At 40.0% G+C, this 26,725-nt stretch overlaps 2 protein-coding genes across 2 annotated transcripts; one reads left to right on the top strand and one right to left on the bottom strand.

The window, feature by feature from the left end:
* Positions 1-149: 149 nt before the first annotated feature.
* LOC122758326 (receptor for retinol uptake stra6-like) lies at positions 150-12,791 on the top strand (the record flags this gene model as incomplete). The annotated part of the gene is made up of 14 exons (XM_044012421.1): positions 150-285; positions 666-832; positions 1,610-1,735; positions 2,372-2,442; positions 3,275-3,354; positions 3,453-3,514; positions 3,757-3,919; positions 4,292-4,367; positions 4,763-4,896; positions 5,452-5,569; positions 5,724-5,825; positions 5,907-6,070; positions 8,137-8,274; positions 12,003-12,791. Coding segments are annotated over 14 exons (1,770 nt in total), but the record flags the coding sequence as incomplete, so codon positions are not given.
* A 626-nt stretch (positions 12,792-13,417) lies between these two features.
* Positions 13,418-17,830, bottom strand: LOC122758319 (immunoglobulin superfamily containing leucine-rich repeat protein 2-like). Its single transcript, XM_044012413.1, has 2 exons — positions 17,531-17,830; positions 13,418-16,850 (listed from the first exon to the last, which is right to left on the bottom strand). Exon 2 carries the CDS (start codon positions 16,839-16,841, stop codon positions 14,697-14,699), a length of 2,145 nt encoding a protein of 714 aa, XP_043868348.1. The 5' UTR covers positions 16,842-16,850; positions 17,531-17,830; the 3' UTR covers positions 13,418-14,696.
* Positions 17,831-26,725: the final 8,895 nt, after the last annotated feature.

Genomic DNA, 26,725 nt, shown 5'->3' with positions numbered 1-26,725 from the left:
CTCAAACGCTGAACAGGCTTAAAATAGAAGCTGGAATTCTTGGGATAAGACTTAAACAAAAACCTTGCTTGTTCCGTTTTAAGCGTGATCATTTCTGCTCACTAAGGCTGCTCACATGTGTGCTCTAAATACCTGTTCCTTGATTTCACAGTCCAGTCAACTTCCTGGACCATACTCAGCACAAGGGCTTGGCAGTGGCTGTGTTTGGAGTGCTCTTGTGCAAACTGTGGGGCCTGGTCATCTCACCACATCCCCTCCCCTTCACAACAGACTCCGAGAACAAACGTGAGGAGGTCATCTTGGTTCATCCTCACATCGGTCTATGTGACTGTGAATCATCTCTAGCTGCGATTCCATCATCAAAATTTTTGTGAAATAAAGTATATGTTATATAATTGGATTCTTTCATCCCCCTGGCTGTTGTTCTCAACTCAGGAGTAAGATGCACAAGAAGCTTTTCCTTTCCTTGAAATTACATTACATAAGTGTTGACTGTGAGGACTCATTCCCCTGCTACTTTACACAACACCCAAATAGTAAGAGGTGGAGATAGCAGTTGTTTAGCACAGTGTGAATTTAAATCCCCAGAACAGAAGTTAAGGTTTTAGTAAATAAAACTGTGGTGTATATCCCCTGTGATGCTCACACACTTGTTGCTTTTGCAGAAAACTGGGTGATTCTTGGAGTCTTCTACTATCCCGTGCTATACTACCCTCTCCTGGCATGTGGCACCTTGCATAATAAAGTTGGCTATGTTCTTGGCAGCCTCTTGTCATGGACACACTTTTCAGTTCTGGTCTGGCAGAAAATCGACTGTCCCAAAACACCTCTGGTAAGAAAAAGATAGTGTTTCATAAAATAAAATAAAAAGATTTGCACAGCTAATAAATTGACAGAGCAACAGATTGGTGAAAAATCCAGAGTCTTGTCTGTCTGAGTTTAAGGGATTATTTCCCAGACAAAGCCCAAATTGTTTTGCTGTGGAAACCCAGTGATTACCTAACAAAGCAGCTCTGTTGCAGGTGTAAGAGATGTGATTTAAAAAAAGACAAATATCAGGCTTTTCAACTGGATTCATGTGGATGAGGCTTTAAATCTTTCTCTGTCCCAGATTTTGTGTCAAATCCTTAGTGTCCGGGTTTCCCGTGCAATGAATACGTGCGACTTATAATCATTAGTTCCACTGTCTGTCGGTCTTAATTAAGACGCTTTGTCACAGTTAATCAGTTTAGTGTGTGTCAGTAAAAAAAGAGAGGCATCCGGGCCTTATAGCACATCGTGTCATGGTTGTCTTTTTCCTTTTAAATCTGCTTATTCAGGTGTTTTTATTCAGCTGAGAAGACACACTGAACACTGCCAGGGACATTTCAGCTTAACTGACAGACGTGACGACAGATAGGCATGAGTTCGTGGAAAAAAAAAAAACAATCACACGATAAAATATTTGTATTTGGTGCACAACATAACACAAGATGAACACATTTTTCATGCTGTGTTGGGATCCTTGTTGGCTGGTAGGGAAAAGCAATTAGAGTCCACTTAATGTGTCAAAACAATGTGCTCTCCTTGTGACTTCTCTGGTTATTTAAAGTCTTTTATTCCTTTGCAGATATACAAATACTACTCCCTTTTCACCTCCCTGCCTCAAATAGCCTGCTTGGCATTTCTTAGTTTCCAGTATCCACTTCTACTGTTCAAGGGCTTTAAGGGCAACGAAAAAGACAGCGTTACGGAGGTAAGTGTTCTTCTTACTGCATGTTTTAGGATGAATGAATTAGCACCAACTGTTCTGACTGTTTATATAAAACAACTCAGTAAAGTATTAATTAGTGACCTTTGTTAATGTAAGCCTGAACTAGTTTATAAAAAGAGTCCTTACTAGGATGCAAATTTCCCCTGAACCCTTGCCTGTGAGGAACCTTTGTAGGCTCCCTGCACATTAAGGGGCTTATCGTGGTCGTTCAATCTATTTCTGAGGGAAAATCTGAAGTCCAACACAGCACATGCTGCTGGCTTAATCATTTTAAGTAGATTTGATGTAATTGGTTTATGTTATGTTCTCGATCAGATTATGAAATGGTTGCCTTGTTTTTTTTCACTGCGGACACACAATGCTGTGCTTATTCGACGGTAATCCTCAGAATGGGTGTGACAAAGCTGGATGTTTGATTTACACCCACTCTCCTTATTATCTTAATTTAAATGTACACTTAAACGGTATCTAATCCCACAACTGTGCACAGGAGTGTGGAAGCCCGACTAAAACATCTGTGTCCCCAAAAATCGAATCAAATAAATCAACTTTGCCACACCATCCTGGCTTATCTACAGTTAGTATTTAAATTCCTTGTGTGGTGACTGTTCTTTTTAGGATCTAAACAGCAGCTACTATAACGACTATGTGAGGAAATTGTTGAAGAAGAAGAAGCCTACCAAAATCAGGTGAGACATGTAAATGGTGTGTATTTATATAATCCTTTTCTATTCCTAATAATCACCCAATCAGTTTTACTATCCACCCATTCACTCATTCATTCATATGCTGTTGATACAGCCATCAGGAGAAACTTGGGGTTAAGGGTTAAGTGTCTTTCCCAGGGACACATCGACACATCCACTAGCAGAACCGGGAATTGAACACCCATTGCTCCAATTGAAAGATGACCCCCCCACACCACTGACCCACAGCTGCACACAACCAATAGTTCTGCTGTTTTTCATTTAGAGCTGTTCTGTGTTTAAATAAATCTGATGGTGAATCCAAACAAGACTCAGAGCAGGGATGTTGTATTCACAATCAGCAGCTTAACCCTTCAGCTTCAGGGCAAACCTTTATGTTTTTGATGCTCATTTCAGAACAGGCTGTTTCTAGTTTCACATCACTGGCAAAGTAACTACTGTTGGTGGTGTGGAAATCGCTCACCTTCCTTTGTCTCTTTATTCCATACATGAAGGAAACTTTCATCCAAGGCCAGTGCTGTGCACAACAGCAAACAGGAAACAGATTGCTTTCTCTCTTCCTGTTAAACTCTAATGGACTTTTTTTTTTAAATGATCGGCACTTAATATTTGTGCAAAGAGCTCAGTCATTCGCTGGTTTCTAAGTGTCTCCTTGTATTCTCAATGCAGACGACTAACATGTCACACAACATTGTGAAGAAGCCTGCTGAAATAATGCATTTCCTTTTTTCTTTTTTCTCTGACTATGTACAGAAATACCATCTTTTTGATTTGATGTGTGCAAAGATGATGATTTGTTTATTTTTCACCTCAGCACGTCGAGCACTGAAACACCCAAGCTTCATCAAAGAATAATTGCTGCTGTTAAATCATACATTTATACACCAGAGGAAGGTAAACATGGGATCCTGGTTTCTTTTATGTCACATCACACCTTAATGTGTCCCTGTGTATGTTTTTTCAACACTTGTTTTTCTTCTTTTTTGGAGCAGCTTTCCGTTTTCCTCTGAAGTTGGCCATATCTGTTTTTGTGTCATGCATTACACTGTATCAGGTAAATATCTTTTTTGTTTTGGTCTTTATAATCCACAGATATTAACTAAATAAATAAATAAATGTGCACTGTACATACAATAAGTCGTAAGGTTTACTGGAACCAACGCTGACCATGGCCCAATAACCTTTGACACTAAACATCATCACATGTTTAGTGTTGCATAATTGATATTCCCAGGAAAATAACCTTTCCAGTAAGAAATGACTGAAGTTCTTATTTGTTTTCTTGTTTGCCGGCAGGTGGGTCTCCTCCTGATCGCAGCTGTGGTACCATCGCTCCAGATTGCCCGTCTAGGAGTGGATGAAAACATTGCAAACCTTTTGGCCGGCTTCAAGATAATTCTGTCTCCAGACAAACACGAGGTGGTCAGAATCGTGGTTTATTACATGTGGTGTGTAGAGGGTGAGTGAACATAGTAACATGAACGGCTCTGAACATAGTCATATCACAACATACAGTACATATTTGATCTCAAGTGGGCCGGACCAGTAAAATAATAGCATAATGAACTATAAACAACAAGAACTCCAAATGTTTCCCTTTGTTATACATGAAATGAAGTATCTTTTCAAAAAAACATATTACTAACAACCTGAAATTATGATTAGGTTCTATTCATAATGTGAAATTTCCACAAATTCATCCTGTGGCCCAGTTTTGGACCCCCTGATTTGTTGTATCACTATATATTAGCTGCACATGCTGCATTGTTTTTAATCTCATAAAAAAAAAAAAAAAATACCTAAAGCTCTGTGTGCTGTATTTTCCTGGCAGTTTGCTACATCTCAGCGACAACCCTCACTGCCATCGTCAACCTGGTTTTGCTCATGCGCTCTATGGTTCTGCACCGGTAGGTTTAACAACGATTTTTATTGTAGCTTTGTTCTTTTTTTAGAATTGTGAATGTGCTTTGGATTCTGGTTCCTTCATTATAATGTGCTGTTGTTGTTATTGTAACATAATAGAGTACTAATCATCCCGACAAACAGAACAACATTCGCTCTGTGGTAACTGCTGCAAGAACTGAAAGTGGTTATTAAGATAAGACATGAAATACTGTCCCATTACCATAAATTATGTCGTATTAAAATAAATTGTTGTCCAAGTCAAGTATCGAATTGCATTTGTCTGTATCCTTGCTAAATTGCTTCTATAATTTACTATCTCATTTGTGCGTTTAGTGATAAATCAGTTTGTGTATTGCTTTATCTCTGCATTTTCTCTATTGTGTGTTTTATTTCATAGGTCAAACCTGAAGGGGCTGTACAGAGGAGATATCTATAATGTTTATAACTGCCAGAGAAGTATCAGGGCTTCACGGCCAGCACTTGTCTGCTGGATGGGATTCACCAGCTTTACCGCTGCACACATCTGCGTCGGTACGATGACATACTGATTGTTTTTTTTTCAAAAGAGGTTCAAATTATTGGCCTCTTTGGGCATTTGCCCATAAAATGTATATTTTACTCTAATATAAATTGAACTCTTGGTTTGGATGTTATGTATGCTGTTCCCCCTAAATACATACTGGGTAGACTGGGTAGAAGATTTTTTATTTTTTGACATTGGGTTAGGATTAGGGTTAGCAGAATTTGAAGATTAGTGTGTATATTTTTTAAAAAAGTTGCAAAAATGACATATCTCTTGGAATTTTCTGATTACCTATTTAAAATATAATTTGACTGATTGTCAGAAATGTTTTTCTTATGCACAACTTTGTTCTTTAAGAGCATTAAAAAATGGGTCCGGATATAAAGGTTTGAAAGGACCTGTATCCATAAGCTTTTGTTTTCTTTTCCATATTCATATTTTTTTTTTCATACTCCATAAACATACTGAAATTCTAATTGCATGTGTACAGTGTTGGTTTGTTTGATATTGGTCAGTCGGAGTAAAATCCTTGAATCACTGAGGCTGTGATTCATTCTCTGCAGGCATGATTGTCCAGACCATGGTGTTCTTCCTCTGTCTTCTAATTGCTGTCTTCCTCATCATCATACCTGTGCTGCACAGAGAGAATCTGATTCTCTTTCAGATCCTGTGGAGCATGTGGTAAGCATCATCATGTCTGTCTCGCTCATTTTTATCCCATCTTTATTTAAGTACTACATGACCAACGAGATGTTTCCTGTCATAAACGTCCTGTTGCCATGTTAATGCATTCAGTGTCTGTCGAGATGTCTGACTGTTGACTTTGTCCTTTCAGGCCCTTCTGGCTGATGATTCTTTTGGCCGTGTTGATTCAACATATTACAGCCAGGTTTTGTTTCATCAAAAAAACATCAAGCACTCGAGACTTACGCAACAGGTCCTTTTACTTTTTTAATTTTTGATGTATGTTGTGTGTAGTCAAATCTGTATCTCTGATGCATTCAGTCCTCTCTAACAGGGGTAATCTCTTCCTGCTCACCTACCTGCTGTTTCCTGTCAACATTCTGATCGGAGTGATACTGGCACTGTGGCGCATGGTCGTTACAGCCTTGTTCAACATTGTTCACTTGGGCCGCATGGATATCAGTCTTCTTAACCGCAATGTGGAGGCATTTGACCCAGGTGGGCGAGATGTTCTGAACCCTGTTTATTATAAAGCACCTGAGTTGGCACTTTTCCACTACATGGTACTGCCTCGCCTTGGCAAGGCATGGCTTGAATCTATGCGGTTCGGTTGGTTTTCCACTACCATGTAGTACCTCAATGTGGGCGGGGTCATCACAGCACGGCTGAATGAAACTGCCTTGACTTGGCGACACACACAAACTAGTGAAAAACTGTAAAGTAGTTGTTTTTGATTTACTGAATCAATAGAATCAGTTAATTAAAAAAATATTTGTTCAGTACTTCCTGCGTGACTGGAGCACAGACTCTGTCTGACACTGAACTGAAATACAGCAGCAGGGTTAGTGACGCGACTCGCCGCTCATGATATCAGGCTTCCAGCAGTGCTGTCGCTAAATACACCAGACTCCACTGTTATATGATGAGATTTTAGACATTTCCTTGCTTAAATTAACCCACATTTTCAGGAATGTCTTTTTAACTGATCTACAGTTTGGCATTGTTCGTTTGATTCGTTCTGAGTCGAACATCACGCTCATGATTCTTCCTGTGACGGCACTCTGACTAGTCAGCAACAACATCACACATAGTATCGGCTATGTGAGGCGAGATGTGCGAGTGGAAAAGTGCCACACAGTCTCCTCCTGGCTCAGCTTTGGTGTGAAAGTAAAAGAAAAATGCAAACCATGTAACCAGGTGACGAAGAGATAGAATATTGATAGAATATCATGCAAAGGCTACATTCAAATTTCCAGCCACATTGAAGCATGTGATATGTTAGATAAGATGATACAAGGCCTGGATGTGTGGCATGTGCGTTACATGACTGCTGCTGCTGATTTATCTCTGACAGAAAACATCACATGACTGAGAGAGAGAGAGAGAGAGAGAGAGAGATAGAGAGAATCTGCCCTTCACATGATATAATTACAAACTGCATAATGGTTCTCCGGTTGTTTTAGCCTCCACATTCCCTGCACACAGCTGCTAAAATAGTTATATAATATTTATGCAGATATTTTCAGCATTTATGATATATTGGCGGCAGAATGACAATATCATTATCCACAGATCTTTTCTTAATCTGTTTTTGCTGGGGAACCACTGGTGTCATGTGTGAAAAATAGGCGAGATGGACCACATATTGAAGTGAAAAATGTGATTTGAAAGTTGAAAATTGGATTTTTATATCCACACACACAGCTCTGAAAAAAAATCACATCTGAGTCACATCAATTGAAAAAATTCACTTCAGCCAGGTACACCGCTGTATATGTATATATAAATATATATGTATATATATATAGTTAATATATATAATCCGCTACTCCAAAAAGAGAGAAGCTGATTTTGTTTGGCAGTTTTTGACAGAGTCTGCATCTTAAATATGTATTGTTTTGTACAGTAATGTCATAATTAAGTATTTGGTATTGGTACTTGATATTGATGAGAACCAGAATGTAACCTCTTGAACTTGTAAAAAGTGGTGTTAGTGCATCACCGACCAGTTCAGTGTTAGTGTAATGGTTTGTTCTGGGTGCATCATGTATGTGTTCAGAATAACAAAAGGAAGTCACTGTCTTACGTGATATGTTTATTTATTTTACATTCTCCTCGTTGTTTGTGTCTGTTAACATCTTCATTATTCATTGGTAGTAACATCATGCTTTTATCTTTGTAGATGTCGCTGTGACTATTTTTTTTACTCTCACTGTGGAGCCTTAAAAACACGCAATTTTCTAAGTGCAAGTGCACTTTTACTTAACCCACTCAAAGGCCAGAAATGTGTATCATATCCACTTTAGCCTGGTAGTGACTCACTGCCGCTCAAATGATATCTCTATTCTGTGCCGTGCGAGAGACTCTAATTGTGCATTCACCTCTGATGCGGCTGCAGATTTAAGGCATCTGTTGTCAGCAAAAGCAGGTGGTTGAAAAAAAAAAGATGTGAGATTGTATGGCCATTATGTGTGATGGCCTCAAAGCCAACGAAGGGTGCAGTCCTGTGTGTTTATTGCTTTTTCCCAGTCAGAGTGACCCCCCCTCCCTGTGTCTGTCTGCAGCCTACCGCTGCTATGCTCATTATCTGAAGATTGAGGTGAGCCAGTCTCATCCTGTGATGAAGGCCTTCTGTGGGATGTTGCTTCACTCTGTGGGCCAGGAGGGGAATACTGCACAGAGGTCAAGGGATGCTGAAGAAGGTCTGTACTGCAAATCTTAGACTACACATTCACACATCAGTCCATGGTTTAGTTTAGTTTATTTGTTTATTCTTCATTTAATCCTTAGAACACAGAGCATTCCGGCTGCTTTTGTCCATTACTGTGTTAAAACGTACGGTATATACAGAGGCTATAAGAATGTGCAGTATAGAGTGTCTTATATCCTTTTTTCAGCACAACCTAGGCAATCACCAACTCACTTGGCTCATTTTTTTGAACAAAACTAAAATAAAAACAGTCTAATTTTGTGACTTCTGCACAATTATTGCTACTTTATATCACTACTAAAAGTGCGATATAAAATGAATCATAGCTTTAACTCAACAACACGTAAGAAGACAAAAAAATGAATATGTGACCATATAAGGAGTTGTGTATTTACCTGCGGCACATATCTGTGCCGTGTGAGCACTAAGGGTTAAACACGTTATCCCATTAGGGATAGGGATAAGGAAATATGTCAAGTGAATAAACAAATTAAAATACTTGGAGCAGGAGCAATTTCCCAAGGATGCCCTCTCCAGTGACCCTAAAAGAATTTTAAAATCCGTTATGGAATCAAGCTGGACAGTTTGAGACTCTGTTGAAGTGTGTTCCAAGTTGAGGGGGCACAGTAGCAAAATGTCTTTTTGTCTGTGCAGACAGAGGGGACAGTGAAAGTGATGAAGCCCTGGGAACGTAAGCTATGACTGCACTTAGTATGTAACATGTGGGAAGATAAAGATGTGGGCAGCAGGCCTAGGATAGATTTGTAAATGAAATTGCTGACCAGAGTGTACAAAGTGCAATGGTGTGTGAGCGGCCAACAGCCTGGAATGAAGCTCAGTGCAGAAGAGATTGAGCAGAGGCATTTATGGATTTGTTTCTGAAGAAGAAACCCAATTTCATTTTCTTCAAAAGATAGTCAATGTTTTTAAATTAGAAGAAAGGCTTTCATTGATTGTAATGCTGGTTGAGGTTTTAATAAGAGGCCACAAGCTGAATAATTGAGTTGCTGGCTTGGTTTTGTCAGCATTCAGCATTATAGTCTGGAACAGTTGAGAGTGAATGATGTCAAAAGCTGATGTTCAAATACAGGGGCAACAGTGCTTGCAATACTAGACAATAGTATACCCTGTGGCAAACCTTTAGTACTGTTGAGAAGGAAAGACCACTGATCTGCATGCATTACGATTGGAGAGAAGATTTGACAACAGCAGCTTATCTCTGACATCTTCTGACATCTCATCTCATTATCAACATTACCAAATGCCCTGGACAAATCGATAAAATGTGCAACACAGATGTTTGAACTCAAATAGTCCTTGATTTGATAAAGAAACACAATTTCAATTTATTTAAAAGAAAGGCTTGTCACAACCACTTGTGATGCCAAGGTATTTATAGGAGGCTGCAAGCTCAATAGGGGTTTCCTGAACAGATAAAGTAAAGGAAGGAAGATTGCTGGCACCTTCTGTTGTGTGTGTGACAAGCAGATGGAGCAACTACTTAGGTCAGTATGACCCAATATTTCCAGCTCTTTCTGTAAAAACATATCACAAAACATTACTGGCAGCCAAGCTTGCTCACTGGAAACTTCTTATTGACCAACCACGTTTTAACATCTGGACCAGGCCATTGACATCAACACTTCAGTTGACATTCTTAGTCCTACTATTGTACTATTTTCTCATCTTGCATCCTGTACTGTCCTGCCTTTGAAATCCCCTCTGACCTTTCCCTTCGTATTTTGTCTTACCGCAGATATTTTCTATTTTCTCGTCTTTGTCAACGAATCACATGAGAGCAAATTCAAAAACCAACACTGCAAAAAGCCTTCTCTTGATTCTTTTCAATGTCCTTAATCCTACAACTTTGATACCACATGATGATGTATATTTGTTTTTTAAAATGGTCAAAGTGGTTAGTTTGTCTTTAAATAATTAAAATATATGACAGTTTGACAAAAACATAGAAAAATAAATAATTGAAATGATGGTCTTGAATAACCATGTTTATGCTAACGTATTTGTTGCCCATTGCAACAGTATTGCTTACTGCTTTAGGTCTATGTCTTTGTCAGGCCTTGAATGAATTTGTTTCTCAGATCAATTTGTTGATTTATTTCATTATTTTAATAACAATAATTAAAGTAATCAAATTGATATTTTTAGTTCTTTACGTGAAAGGTCGATCACATCCTATATTAAAGCCAGTGAGGCATCTTTAATTTCTCTTGAGAGTTTTAGCATTCAGCCGCAGGTCACAGTAACACATAATCAGATCAAAACAATTTGTTCTCTCATGAAAGAAATAAAAGCTTGACTCCTCTGATTTAATATGTCAGGGGCAAATTGAGTTTTTGGAGAATAATTTACAGACCCACTGCTGGTCTCAGTCCAATCTGTCATAAACCCATCAGCTGCCTGCGCTCTGAGCTGAGCCCTGAGCCTCTGTCACCAAGCGACAGTGCCGTCCTATATTGTGCAATAGTGCTTTATTTCTACAAAATAGTGGCAAAGTCCATGCTTAAAGTACAAATAAAGGGCTTATTTGAAGGTTAAGAAAACTAAACTACTTTTATTTGTAAGTGGTAATATATACTTATATAAACATACTATATCCCATTTTAGACACTAGACCTTTAAAGAAACCTAGTATCTCTTATTATCACGGTGGTGTTTGAGAGAGCCAAGCAGCACCTTGTTGCATCTGTGTTGCCACTGGCTCACGTTGTTTTTTTCAGCAGTGGTTTAGACGAGGTTAAAATGTCCAGTATCATAACATAGTGGGTTTATGGGTTAAAACACTTGCAGAAGAGAGAATCTGTTCTTGGCTGAAATACTTGACAAGCAAGTATACTTGATGTTAGGATAGATTTCAGCAAAACTGACAAATAATGTGTATTGAATCACAGTTATCTATACATTGTCATTAGTAGGGAAGTCACACATCGTCTCTGGTGGTGTCAGGACGCAAACATCCAGTGTTGATGGCGCGCACTGCTGCAGAACCATCAATAACATGCAGACGAATGAAACGGCAGCCTTGTTTCAAATTGCAATATTAAATTATTTGTTCAGCCCTTAACATTGCTGTAAACAACCTGAAGGTCCTGGGGAGACCTCTACTCTACCTCCACCACGTCCTATTACTCCTGCTAACTTAACAGAAGCACATTTATCTTGAAATAAGCACCATGTGAGCACAATAAGCTTTTGTAATGGTTTTTATTGCGTTTTGTGTGATTGTATTTATCTATATTAGTATACATCATTTCTATTTTTAATTGACTGTTCTTTCCTATTTAAAAAAAAAATACAAATAAATATGTGTACATGAGACTACTGTAATTACAAATGCACAGGAGATGTTCCTTGTTTGCCTGTAAAGAACAATGCCTTATCTGCAATGATGTATTATAACGATTAGTCCTTTACAAGCTGATTACACTGGTTATCTTATAATAGCCTGTTTCATATTCATGCAGCCCAAGGGGCTTAAAAATCATGTGTGTTAATAGAGAGCCCAATGTGCTCCAACCATGTTCTTAGGAGTAGAATTATGATTGCTATTCTATTTTTATGCTGTCATTAGGATCTAGCAGGTCCTGGGTGGCCTTTCACAAAGTCTATTCCCATTCCTGTTTCTGTTTTTGAGAATACATAGGACTTATGCATATGTAAAACGTACCTTCGAGGCTCTCATGGTGTCTGAAATGTCCCCAGGGATCCAGCTGGTCCAACAGGAGAAGATACACTTCAAAATGTCCAGTGCCAAGAGGGCCCGCGGGCACTGGCGTCTTCTCTACACCCTGGTCAACAACCCATCTCTGGTGGGTACCAGGAAGCACTTCCAGCGTCAGACCACAGAGAGCTTTCTGAATGGAAGCCTGAACCGTGGTGCCAAGGAGGGGAGCAAAAAGGATTCAGCAATCAAGGAAGCAGCTGCCAGTATTTGAACATGAATGTGACTCTGATGATTAAGGATTTTCTGCAAATTTTCTCTTGGGGGGGGGTTTGGGGGGATTCTACAGCCACAGTATTTGTCCCACATCACCTAAAACAGCTGTGTGTGCATTTTGGTAAAATGAGTGCACCCACAGCTCAGTATCTCATGTGCAACAAGCTTTTTTTCTGTTTGTCTGTCTGGAGATTGTGTGTTTACTTTGTGCTGTTGTTTCCCCCCCTGGCTGTTTTGTGTATATATGAGAGCAACAGACTCCCTCGTCTGATGTGAAAGCTTGTGTGGATCTGCTCTTCCAACTAAAAAACACTCACCATTAAATCATCTGTTTGCATCATGTTATATATTTAAATCTATGGGATAATCACAGATGTTTTCCAACATGCAGTAATTATCATATTGATGCAGAACGGCTGCTGGACACATGCATGTGCAGTCAGTATTTATATGCAGACCCTTTCACTATTCATGACTTCAACAAACTAACTGTTTTCATCTAGTGGATGAATTTTAATTGTGTGTAATTAAAACAATAACCTGTGGATTAGGAACTACCAGATGTATTTGTATCATTTTTGTTCTGTTTTATTTGTAGATGTTTAAATGCAAAACCATCAGCTGCCACTGTCTGGTTTTGTGATATTTGCCATATCACATATTTTGGATGTGCACCGGCATTTAAAATGTTTTTGCTTTTAAGTGATCATATAAATCAAGATAAAACTGAAATGTACTCTTCTTACAGTTGTATTATTGTGGGATATTTAATTTACTGCAGTGTAGACCAAGTGATCTGAACAGGGCCGAAAATAAAATACAGAAAAAAGAATGACTTCTTCTGAGGAGTTTTCACGATTTAGATCAGACTGTGCCAAAAAAAAACAGTTAAAGACAAACGAGAGTGTCGCAGATGTCACTCGTTCTTAAACGGTGGATTTTAAAGATTAGACTGCGATAGTGTGATACTGTGGCCTAAAGTATCCCCTCCTTGTATGATGTGATGCGCACACAAAGAGAACGCATAGGAAAAGGGCTAAAACGACCCAGAAATTATTTTTTGACAAGCACATGTAAATCAGTTTCTGATGTTTTTACAGAATTATTTTCCCCGGATTATATTTTCCCCAGATTACTCTCTTAATTCCTGGGAGTAGCGATCAATGACAAATCCACTCTGTATAGTTTAATTTCTTTTATTACTTCCACTTACATAAAATGATATCAAAAAATCTGTAAAGGTCACTGGTTTTCTCGTTTTACATTGTATTTCACAAAAAACTCACTACGCATCAAATTACAAAGACAGTGAAGCCGTTTGTCAGCGCGTGTGCGTCAAAAACGCACACGCGCGTCTTCAGTGTCGGGACTTCGTTTCATTTACCGTCGTAAAAATAATAATAAAAAAGAATTATTTAAATTCACGTAGCTTTACATCACAGGTCGACAGCAACATCTAAAGTTACCTAGACTACACTAAGAAACAAAAACACACATGGAAATACGCGTGACATGCCATGGACACGTTCATTGGAAAAAGGCGAGAATAAAGCAAGCACCCGTTAATAATACAATAGGTTGGAATAATCGCACATTTTAAAGCCTTAACGTTACGTTGTTGGTTAATATCTCGGTTTATTCGGTCAAAAAAAACAAAAAAACAATACAGCTGAGAATAAAACTCTCGTTTTTTTTGGACTTTCAGGACATCGGGCAGGACGCAGCTGTGTGCCAAGATCAGGCGACTGTAAAAGTTTCAGTAAAATATCATCACTGATATCATCATTATTAATATCTCAGTCTGCTGCATCAGTGGCGTGGCTGAGTGGCGTCGGAGCGCTCGACACCTGAGAGGATGCTGGCCTGTGAGAGATTTTAAAAAAGGCTCATCCACTGCTGTGGCGCGCACACACACATACACACACATGCACGCACGCAGAGAGAGATTACAAATAGCAGATTTCCCTGATGTTTATTGTAATTGCGTTAAAATACATGGCACTTGTTTGTCTTTTGTTGCCTTTTGTGCTCTTAAAGACAGTGATTAAAAAATTCTAATCCCACGCGTGCCTGTAATTACGCGCGCCTTCACCGTATAATATACGCACAATTTTGCGCCGATGCCCAGTGTGCGTCCCGCAGAGAAGGAGCGACGCTTTTCCTGCTTTTATGTCGGTCTCGAGGTATGATTAACTACACATTTGTGCTTAAACGCATGTCACTCGGTTTAACCTTACAGTAGACTACAAATGTTACACGAATCAGTCCACGTCCTCAGTATTTGTGAGGTGATAAAAAAATAAGGGAAAAGTATTCATAAAGAAATCTAAAAAAAAAATTAAAAAAAATCAACGGTTATATCAGGCGCAATGTAATTCACGTGTGATGATGGTGGGTGAGTTACCTGCTTTATTAAAAAGTAAAGTATTTTACAGTAAACCCGCAGACGTCGGCGGCGCTCAGCGGCTCGGCTGCTTGTAGTTGCCATTGATCTCCTCCGAGATGTTGACCGCCTCTGCTCCCAGAGGTAACCTGTCACTGTACTCTGAGCCCACCTCGAACTCCTCCGGGTTGGTTTTGGATGAGGATCCGGGGATGGACTCGGTCACCACGCTCCCCTCCGCCTCCCCATCGCCGTCTCCCTCCCCTCCCTCCACCTCTCCTTCACCCTCGCCAGACTCGCTGGGGTTGAAGGTTTTCTCTGACTCCACAAAAGACGCCCTGGGATCAAAATCTCCAGCCATTTGTTTCTCCATCTGATCCGGATTCTGAGCCTTCATGATCAGCTTGTAGGTCTTCCCTTGATACTTGTATAACAAATGGCAGCAGGTGGCACCCAGTAAGGGAACAGTGGCCAGACCGAGTAGGAAAATGCTGACAACAACGATGATAAGCAGGGAGGGAATCTTCTTCCTAGTAGTGAAGACTACTTGGACTTGGCAGTCCTGCCCCCCATAGGTGAGACACAGTGTGTAATTGGTGCCTGGCTTTAAACCATGGAAATGATAGGCATTCACCCCCTCCTCTATGTTGGACCACTGAACAATAGAATGTCCATTTCCTGTGTTGATGCAGAGGTAGAGCATGTCCAGGGTGGATTTAGCAGATGAGGGCTGGTACAAACCTACAGTCTCTTTATTCACTGTTTGCTCATTTTCACTTTGACTGAGGTGAAGGTTAGATTTGCTGTTGGGAAGCTGCAGGGGATTCAGCTGCACTTTGGCCTCTGTCTCCGACACTTCTAATGCAATGACGCCAAAATCAAAAGTGTACTGCTTCAGGTCATCCAGGCTCAGGTTGAAGGCGTGGTTGGAGATGTATTCACTACTGTCTCTCACGCCACACTTGCTTGCAAAGGTGGGGTGTTTTGAAACAATGCCAACCTGCTCTGTGTCGTCACTTTTGTCTGATGAGGAATCGGGACTATTCTTAGTTTTTTCATCAGGTTTAGCCCAGTTGACCACATTGTTTCTGAAGGTCTTGGACTCTGTGGGCTTCTTACCAAATGGAGTGAGCTTGTCCAGAGTAGAATCCAGCACTGAGTTGCTTTTATGTTTTTGGGTGACTGCCATAGCCACTCTAACACTGCTCTCTGCTTTACCTAAATCATTGACCGCAGAGCAGCTGTAATTCCCATCCTCCCTTTTACTCATTCGAGGTATGATGAGAGTGCCGTTTCTAAAGACGAGGAATTGGTTATTGGTTGTTTTATCATTAATAGGCTGATCATTTATCTCTCCGGAGGTTGGCAGGGGGAAGAGATAGTTTTGATTTCCTGCAATCACCTCCCAGTTGACTTGTGGTGCCGGGCTCCCCTTTGTCTCACAGTTTAAGACAACCATGACACCCTCATTAACCTCTGTGTTCTCTGTGTTGGGCTGGTAGGTTATAGTGACAGTGGGGGCCCTACAGTCCAGTTTGGGGATCTTCGTAACCATCGTACCCTTCAGGCTCTCGGGAGCCTCACACAGAATTGTGTTTGGCTCGGGGACAGAAATCTTAGTTGTTGAGATCCAGTCACTGAGCCACTCCAGGCTGCAGGAACACGTGAAAGGGTTGTTGTAAATCTGAAGGTGGGACATGGCGGCGAGAGCACTGAAGGTGCCCTGCACAATGGTGGTGAACTTGTTATTGTTGATGCGAAGTGACCTCAGGTCCTTGAGAGTGGAGAACGCATCCTTTGGAAGGGTCACCATTTCATTGTTGTTCATCTTCAGAAGCTGCAGGGCAGTGAGGTTGTGCAAATCCTCCCATGGAAAGTACACAATTTTGTTGTAACTGATGTCCAGGTTGCGGAGCTGAATCAGGGGAGCCAAGGTGTCTGTCTCTATGGTAACGATTTCATTGTGAGCCAGCCACAGAGAGGTCACCTGAGTGATATTTACGAAGCTTTTACTTTTCAGTAGTTTGATCTTATTGGCAGAAAGGCTCACGGTGGTAACGTTGGACGGGAGACCCACAGGAACCACCAGCAGGTCCTTGTAGGCACAGTCAGCAAACTGGTGGGCAAATTTATCTTGGCAGCTGCAGAGCTCTGGACAGCACTGCACAATGCCAATCACAGTAGTCCACAAAACCAGAAGCACCAGGAGCCTTCTCGCCATTTTCTGCACCTGCAAGTATCAGTCACCAGACATTAGCCAAATGTAAGATTTAATCTGATGTTTGCATGTCCATTACGTGCATTAGAGCAGCGGGGAATGCACTATGCAAGCTTTTATCTCATATCAACCTAATGTGTTTTTTTAAAGGCACCGTGAAAACCATGTTACAAACTAATGGACACAAAGAGAGCAGAAAACAACAACAACACAAGATGAATACAATCACATAAAAGCATCATGTGCAAAAGTTTGGATTTCCGGACACTACAAACTACCACCCCTGCTTATTCTGGTTCACATGCACTTTACAAAGCATGCACATACAATATGATGTAAATCATATTCGCATGAGCGCGTTTTCACATGACTATCACTTCACAGTGCAGACAAACTGACGCTGTGCGTCACGATGAAACCTTTCATTTTTGTTTTATTGTTTCTCCTTTCTTTTTTTTTTAGTTTTTCAGTTAAAACTATATTATTATTATAAGTAGGCTATTATAATTATTATGCATCAATGCTCTGCTCTCAGTATCAGTTTGCACAGCACTGCAGTTTTCCGCACTTGTTCAGGTGTCCTTGCGACTCTGCCCTTCAGCTCAGATATGACTTATGTCCTAGATCTGTATCCATGCATCTATTTATTTTTGTTGCATTAAACGCCTCATTAATCGTAAACATCATCTTACCTGTGTTATGATTACTTCAATGCCTGTGTCTTAAAAACGGAGTTGACAATCCTCTGAAACAAGTTCAATGCTTGGGGGGAAAAAAGTCGAATCTTCATATGTGGTGGATCCTTTCACATGACATGTGCAGTCGTGGGCAGCGTGGATGAATCAAGGGCGGTGGAGGGAACATATTTTTCCCGAAGAGTCGCTGTTGCAAACCAACGCCGCTTTTTTTCCCCCCTCCTCAGCAGCAGCGAGTGTGGACTCCACTGCGCGTCCACGCCGCCGTGGAGCGACAAAACGAACCGTGAACGCGCAGCCTCTCCCATCTCTCCCCTCACTATTAAAGATACAGAAGCTCCGGCTCCTCCACCCTCAAAGAAAATTCATAATTGAGCACCCCATGTTTAATTTAATAACCCGACCCGACGTCTTTGACCTCATTTGGTTTGTCTGCTGTGTGTATTGTCTTTTAAATTACACTATTCAATAGTTTACAAACGCACTGGCTGATTTCAAGTTTAGTTGCAACAGTTTTCTGCAACAGCCTGGATTAGAACTAACATATATATGTAATAGCATATGTTATTGCAACAATATGTGACACCTTGTTCATTTTAACTCAGTGAATCTGTTGTAACTGAAATAATCTTGCTGGTAAAACACAGTATTATTATTGTTCTTTAACACATTTATGCTGTGGATACAATTGTGTGCATGTATATTGTCATTTATAATGCAGGTGTTAAAATAGATCCTGGTGATTTAAAAATTGCCTATAGATGAAGGCTTTTTGTTATTGTATTGGTCATTATAATTCCTTAAGTATTAATGTTGGTGTTTGAGGAGACGTTTCCTGCCGAAATGCTGCCATCGTGTGGTGTGTCCCAGTATGTGCTCATCGTGTCATCTCATGCAAGGCAAACATCCCTTGGCTAAGAACACAGGACCACAAATTTGTCGATGCGATAATCTGTGTAAAAGTTATTCCCGAAATCATGGATTTCAAGGTTTTACAGTATCCAAAGAAAAGTGGGAGCAGCTAGGCACACGGAAAGAAGCAGGAGAGAGGAAAATAATAATATCGAGGAACAGACTTGGCCATACAGGATTGAACAACACATTATTTCTCATCAATAAACACAATACAGACAGATGTGATCATACATAATTATTATTTATTTTATCTTTTCACTTTTAAGTGATAGTTCAACATTTCGATCCACACTCCATACCAGATGGTGGCGGTAATGCGCCAAATCGTTGTTCGTCTTCACGCAGGTGTTTTTCAATCAGCTGATGACCGCTGATTGCTTCCTCCTCCTCTTCTTTTTTAAGCTTCCTTCAGCCAAAAGTTCCGTGATGTTACTTTGAAGAGAAGCTGCACGAGCCGGGGAACGAACAAAAAAAAGACGCGAAAAACGTGTCGCTGCTTAACTACTGAAACTGTTCCGGGAGGAGGGAACTTGTGGCGGTAATGCACCAACCGCCCTAAAACCTCAAAAAAGAAAGAGGGAACTTTAAAAAAAGAAGCGAAAAAAAGAAAACTACCGCGGCGTGACGTCAGACGCCGAAAAGGTGGTCGGATGCTGTATAAAAATGCAGCAAGGCGCTCCAGGGTGGCGTGTTCGACCTGGTCCAGATTGGTGGCCCGTCCAGACTGGTGAGTAACTGTTGTCAAGTTATCTTAATGAAGCGCTGAGGCTTTCCTAACAATTATGTCGAAAAAGATTCAAAGCTTCGACGCTTCAGTGATGGTGACATCTGGTGGACAACTGTCGGTTAGACCTTTAAACAACAAATGTTGGTTAAAGGTTTAATTAAAGTATTACAGTTTAATTAATTGAACTGTACTAATGTCCATAACAGGGTAAAAGATCCTTCCTACAAATGATCATGGTATTTGTACTCAGAAAGATAATTAGTGTTAAGTGTTTTACTCCAGTGTCCAGATAATAGTTTGTCATTGGAGGACTTGTATGGTTGAGGAGTAATGTTTATTCACAGAAGTAGACAGATTATTTGTATTCATAGGTTTTTATTTATTTAGAATAGTATTTTTTCCACTGTAGCAGGCAACAAGTAATTGTACATTTGAGACCCATTTAAAAATGAAAAAAATCAAATTCAATAATGGAAACATAGAATGTCAGCCATGAACTGCATTATACCTTATTTGGTGGTATAAGATCAAAAATGATCCCAAACTTTTGAACGCCGCTTATTGTGTGTACTCGCCATAACAATCACTCTCCAAATCTCCAGATCTCCTCTCACTCTCCAAATCTCCTCACAACCCCATTCTGAGCAGTAATGATGAGTGTTTATAGCTTTAACAGTTAAATCATTGGTTTAAATGGGGCTGCAACTAATTTATATTTTCATTAACCTGTGATTTATTTTCATGTTTGGTCCATAAAATGTTAAATGTAGTTCACTGTTTGTAAATTCAGTTATATTCTTAAATGATTTGGTTTCAATGATTGCTTAAATGGAGCAAAGAAATGAGGAAATATTCACATTCAACAAAAAAAAATAAAAAATCTGAAACTCTTAAACCAATCAATTATCTAAATGGACAAAAGAAGTTAAAATGGCTGCTGTGCTATGTTAACTCACTGTTCCACTCATTACTATTGTTTTTCACTGGAAAGACTTATTTGTTTTTTTTATGGTAAATGTTTAAAAACAGATTCAGGGTTATACATGTCTTTTATAATTCTACACTTTTAATGCAGTCATTAAAATACAAACTTTTTTTTACAGGAACAACCTGCTTCCTGCTCACGGAGACCGGGTCGGACCCGCCATATACAAAAGCCTGAGGCTGTCAAAAAAAAGGTGAGTGACAACTTTAGAGATAATTTACTACATCATTCAAAATGTTATGGCAAATTTTCATAATGTATTTAACTGATGGCAATATATCATACTAATTTAATCACACATAAGGTTTTTGTGTTTTTAAAGATTGGGGCTGTATGAGGGACTGACATTTCTATACTTGAACTTAAAAGGCATTCCTTTATTCCTAAATCTTAATCAACTTTATTCTACATCACTTGTGATTATGTTTATTTCTTTGTTTCACTGTTAAAATAGAATTTGTGCTGGCAGCAATGTTTTCACTGAAAGTGAGTCTTTATATCTCAGACGGGGTGAACCCTGTTGGTACCTCATACAAACACATTCTAGAACACCTTACCTAGTTATTTTACACCTGTAACAATATGAACTTGAACATTGTCAAGGCTGGAGACTGGACTCAAACATTTTTTTGTTTGTTTGTTTTTTACCCCCAGATTGATCTTCATGAAGACTGTCAAATAGTAGGTGTCATGATTAAATTCTGGGTGGCCGCTGTGTCCCCACTCTGTCCCCACTCTTTCTTGGCCGCCGTGCCTACATCTCTCTGCATTCTCCAACATGGCCACGTTTTTTCAATTCTCCTGCTTTCCATCTGTCAAATAGCTGAGGGTTGTACATGGAGCATTGGCCACAGGTTGGTTTTGTATGTTCCTGTCCACTTTATTGGGTCGTCTGAATTTGTAAGATGTAAATCTGGTCCTTGTTAGTTATATTTTTGTGGAACTGCTGAGCGAGTGATTTGAAAGAAGGTGACTGATGGAGTATTTGAAATTCTCTCTCTGGGTTGTGTGTGTGACTGAGATGCCTGGATTGAATAGTCAAGATGGTCTGAGAATATGATTATGTTCAGCAGTTCACATTAAAGTAGATAGGGTGTCTTGAAGGGCTTAGATGCTTGATAAGTTATAATGCACTAACGTTTCCTTTTTAGGTCCGTCTACAAAGGGTGAGTCCATATTTTTTTATTTCTTCTCTGGGGGCTACGTTCTTGGCCTCCATGTGTGGTAGGGTTTGCAGAGTAGGGGAATAAACAAAAGAAAACTTGTGTGTTGGGTTTTTTTGAAAGTGAATGTACTTAGGTGTTGGCAACTGACTTGCTAGTCAAGCTGCCCACAGCTAACTACCGAGTCACACTGACAATTTACATGCAAAGGTAAGAACACGCCTCTCTATGGAGGCGTTTTCTTGCCTTGCCACTGTGCGCTTAAACACTTTTTCTTTCTAACTGTTTCTAAAGACGGTAAGTCACACGCAGGCCGCGGGCCATCGCTCTTCCGGCCGCCGTGTCAATCTGTCCTGGCCCTCCTCGTGCCTTTCCTCACTTCTAAAAGGAAAAACAACTTGAACTGTTTTCTTTAGCACTTAAATATAGTGATGTTGGAGGACCAGATCTTAAATGAGGTTTAAATGGATGTTGGCGTACAGTTAAAGCTAGATGGTAGGAATAAAATTAATGTTGTGCCTTGTACACTCCGTCACAAGGCTTTGACTTCTTGGCCGCTGTGCCTTTTTTTTCTCTCTCTTTTCCATCGTGGCCATTAATCTACAGTTAGCCCTAGAACGTTAAAATAGATCCTGGTGATCTACAGTACCTGGCTTTAGATGGCAGCCCTGCCATTGCCTTTGTATGGCCATACGTCCCTTAATGCAAGTAGGCCATGATCGCTAACTGTGCCCGCGCCTTCGTAGCCTACTTGTGTCATTGTACGTCTGGCCTTGCGCGTATAGTCATTTTACATAGGCAAACATGGGTGCCTTCCGCGTCCATGCACAGTAAGTAAACTAACCTGTACTTTTCTTCTAGCATCAGTCAAGAGGAGCACCGACATCCCTGCATGTCCATCTTAATTAGATCGCGTTTTATTTTAGTTAAAATTTCAAATGGTTAGTGCAGTTTTTCTTTCTTGGTTGGCCGCTGTGCCATTACTGTACCTGCTCTGACCTGAATCTTGATTCTTCATGGCCACTGTGTCATGACTGTACTTGGTCTTGGTGTTCATGCCAGTCTATCATTTCTGATCTGTTTTCCTACTAAGTTTTCCTGGTTGTGTGTGTGTGTGTGGGTGTGTGGTCTCTGTCTGTCTGTCTTGTGTGACCAAGACTAACACTAACAATTGACTTTACTGCACCACAAAGGTGAACAAAATTTATGCTGCAAGATTCACACCAATTAGACAACAAGCAAATTCTTTCAAAAACAATTTTTACCTTTCAGGTAAGTATTAAAGGCCTTTGCCGCATGATCTTTGTGGGTAAATCGTGTCCACTCACTTTATAAAGTTAATTTGCATCTAAACATTTACAATGCCTGACACAATGGCATTACAATAATCTCATTTTTTTGTTTTGCGTTACTGAGTGCAAAGGCCTTTATTTACACACTGACGCATGCCAAGACTGCTGTCATGGCATGTGTCACTGTCTCTCTCTCTCTCTCTCTCTCTCTCTCTCTCTCTGTGGTCTGTCTGTCCTGTGTGTCTTTCTGTCTGTCTGGTGTGTCTGGTCTTCGTTTTTTCTGTCTAGTTTTTCTAGTCTCTGCCTGTCTCGTGTCTGGTCTCCGCCTGTCTCGTGTCTGGTCTGTGTCTTGTCCACCTGTCTGTCTGGTATCTCTGTCTTTCTGTGTGTCTCTGTCTTTCTGTTTCTCTCTGTGTCTGTTTGTCTGTCTTGTGTGTCTGGTCTCTGTCAGTCTGTCTTGTGTGTCTGGCCTCTGTCAGTCCGTCTTGTGTGTCTTGGTCTGTCTGTCTTGTGTGTCAGTTCTGTCTGTCCTGTGTGTCAGATTTAGTCAACTTAAATGGATGATTTTAAAGTTGATTAGTCTTGAGGCGTCTGATTTCTGCAGGACATTCTGGTACCTTATTTTGAAATGGCTTTAATTTAAAAAAAAAATCAGTTGTCATAGTTGCAACTTGGACTAGTTGTAACTTGGACTGTTGACAAATGTGGAAGCTGATGAATCATTTAGTAAATGCATCAGCTTCCGGCAGTTTACTGTAGCTTGTTTAAAGTTCTTTCAAAGTGCTGTAAAAATGTAGTGATTGATTATGATGAGCTAGACCAGATCTTCCTTTATTCTCAACTGGTAATTGCGTTGATCAGATAACTGGTTCCTGATTTGATTATGAAGCTAAACTTTTGATTTATATGTAAGTGTAGTCACATTAGATTGTAGGTGTTATTCAGCCCATGGATAATGTTATGATATACTTTAAATCTGGCTTTTGTTGGCACACATTTGTTATCCATTTAAATCTTAAACTTAACGCACTGCCATCAGCCTTTGTAGTCGCTAACTGAAATCAAATTCAATATTAATGCTGACTTGTCTCACTCTGCCAAGTTTATTTCTCTCTAAAGGAGTTGAACCTTTTTGTGTTCATAGTCTTTTTGCGCGTCATGTTGGGAGGCCTCCCAGCAGGGGATTTTTATCGTCCCCTGTGAAACTATTCGTTACTCGTCTTAGGGATGCAGGGCTATCCTGCATAGTTTCTTTCAAAAATTAGATTGTAAGTTTCAGGATTAGAGCGCGTTTCTTTTCTTTAGGAGGACACAAACCTGGCAGAGAGACAACTCGGATTATTTAAGTGAAAGTTGCGCCAAATGTTCAAACTTTTTATCGATGCGATGACTTGAAATAAAACCTTTATTCTGTGGGCTGAATTCAGACAGAAATCAGACAGAATTTGGCTTCATGTTAAAGACTATTGTTGTACCCTCTTGTAGCAGGAGTGAGCAGCTGCAGCTTTTTAATTGGTTATTTGATTTGTTTCTTGGATTGACTTGGTGTCTGGAGCTTTGTGGTTAACAGAGATCATGTAAACGTGTAAACACAAGTGGTCTTTTGCTTCTTATTTGTGAAGCTGGCAGCTGGTTGAAATGATAGGACTTTATGGCTTGCCCAAAGTGGGATTTTTGATAGAGCATAGGGTTAACACCTCACCATACACTAGCTTTTTCAGCGAACAAGTGTCTGTAGTCCGTTATTACCCATGACTTTCTTTCAAATTTCACAATTTAGGCAGCTTGTAGAGTCTTTAGGAAGATGCTTAATCCCAATGTCTTGGTTGGTTGCATGAGAAACTTCTATCTCTTAGATGTGTTGGCGAAGTTCCTCCTCTGATTTTTGTAGACTTGCCCTAAAGTTTCTCTCCGCTTTAACTCTTGTTGAGCTATGCATTAAATGATTCCTCCAACTTGTCTCCATATCACTTGTTTTTCTCCCTGCAGACTTCCACCACCCACTGCTGCTGTTGCATCTGCTAAAGGTAGCCGTATCCTGATTCACTGCGTCTTCATGTGTTGGGTAAGAAGTGTCATTAGACTACTAACAATGTAAACACCTTTAAATGCTTGATCTAATTTACCCAAATGGTTCATCAGTTTAGGACAGAAAAAAACATTGAATTTGACGTTGTTGGGGTCAGTAATCTGACCTCTAGATGTTTGGGAAACCATGCAAAAGATCGCAAGCTCTCTGCATGACCCAACAGCATCGATGTTTGAGTTATTTAATTGCTCAATTTTTAAATCAGTCAAGATTTTATGAGCTGGGTCTTCTTCACACAACAGAGAACAAGGTAAAGTCGACTCATAACATGGTAAGGCATTTCGTCCTTCCCCTTCTTCTCTGTGTGTGAGGAAATCTGGCCACGGATCCTGACTGAGTGGCATACCATGACTGTGCAGTTTCCAAAATCAGACAAGGATCCATCTGATTTTGTGACTCGGCCTGTCGTGATATGCATTTATCTTCCTCTGAAACAAAGGATTGGAATGGACAGGTTTGTAGTGTAAATCACATCACACATAGATGGTGAAGCATTTGTTTAAATTGGGGTCGAGCATTTTCAGGCGTCTGCTTTGTCAATACTCTGGTGCCACGTCTTGCTAAACACACGAGAAGTTCTGAATTGTGAAACTGCTGCCTCTTGCAGATGTTACAACAGCAATGGCTGTTGAAAGGCTGCAGGGAGAGAAAAGGAAATCTGAGGACAGGAAAGTGGAATTGATTTCATGCTTAGCAAAATGAGGGTTTCAGCAGAGGACCTTTTTGTGGCGAGGCTACGGAATCAGAAGGAACGTTAGTCTGGGCAACTGTGAGATTTACAGTTTTTCATGGAGCCAACCAAGACATTGAGGTTAGTATCATCTCAAATGGCTGGTGAAGATCGCTTGTAACTGTCAGTGTAGGACAGGAAAGGCAGGTTTAAGTTAGGGAGGGCATCCATCGGTGAGCTCTGACTGGATGTGAGGACCTGTCACACTTGACCAGGTGAGCTACCTGTAGATTTCTCATTTGTTTACTTCTTTTTTTTTCTTTTCTTGTGACTTATCAAATCCTTACTTGTTTTGAAGAGATGAAGGCTGCAGCACATTCCTGGATCGGAGGAGTCTATGTTGGACACCACGACCTGGAGAAGGTCCTGGATGGCTGCGGTGATAGCCCAAGATGAACCGACGCTTCTACGACCGACCTTTTCCACGGGATGTCTTCAGGTACGTTCTTTCAAATGGTACTCAATATGTTTAATCCATATTTACTTAATACTAAAGTGTGCTGACTCTTTTTTTTTTTCCTGTTAGATGTTGGACCCTGCTACGTCACTCTGCCCAGCAGGACATGGTCACCAAGATTTTTTAAATTATTTTTTAAATGGACTTTAACCCCCCGTCCCCACTGACCCACAACTTCACATGACAAAACACTGTACATGTGATGCATCACCACAGTAAAATACAGACACTGCTACTTTCAGCCTGTAATGTTTGACATTGAAAACTTGTATTTATTGCCTTCTTTATAACAAGTAAAACTTTTGTTCTTAACTTTATGGTTGACTTGTATTTTTTCTGTGATGAGTGTTATTTTGACAAGTTAGTGCTTTGAACTTAAAGATTTGGAATTCTTTTAAAACAAATTGCACTGATCTGTTACTGTAGACATGGCACATGACACTGCTCCAAGTGTTTGGTTGATCTAAACCAGAAAACTCAAACCCTATATGGATTTGTACAAGGTTTTAAAAGGAATTTAATAAATTGGACTCTAAAGCAGGGAATGCTACAGTGGATGGTGATGCTGCTACTTGCCCCCATCTCACAACTTCCTTACTTCTAGCCACTAACACTGAATATGGCTAATGCATAAAAATATGCCACTGAACATTTGGACTTCTTTGCTTTAAAATGCCTTCTTTTAACTACAGATGTATTTTTACTATTTTATTTCATCTGGCTTTTCATTTTATCTTTTAATTCTGTCTTTACCATTTTACGCTTAACAGTTTTGTTTTTCTACTATGGAAAGCACTTTGTGGAGTTGTTTTGAAAAGTGCTATTCAAATAGTT

The sequence above is a fragment of the Solea senegalensis genome, linkage group LG21 (genome assembly GCF_019176455.1).
Source record: "Solea senegalensis isolate Sse05_10M linkage group LG21, IFAPA_SoseM_1, whole genome shotgun sequence".
NCBI lineage: Eukaryota > Metazoa > Chordata > Actinopteri > Pleuronectiformes > Soleidae > Solea > Solea senegalensis.
This window is presented reverse-complemented; position numbering and strand designations above follow the sequence as displayed.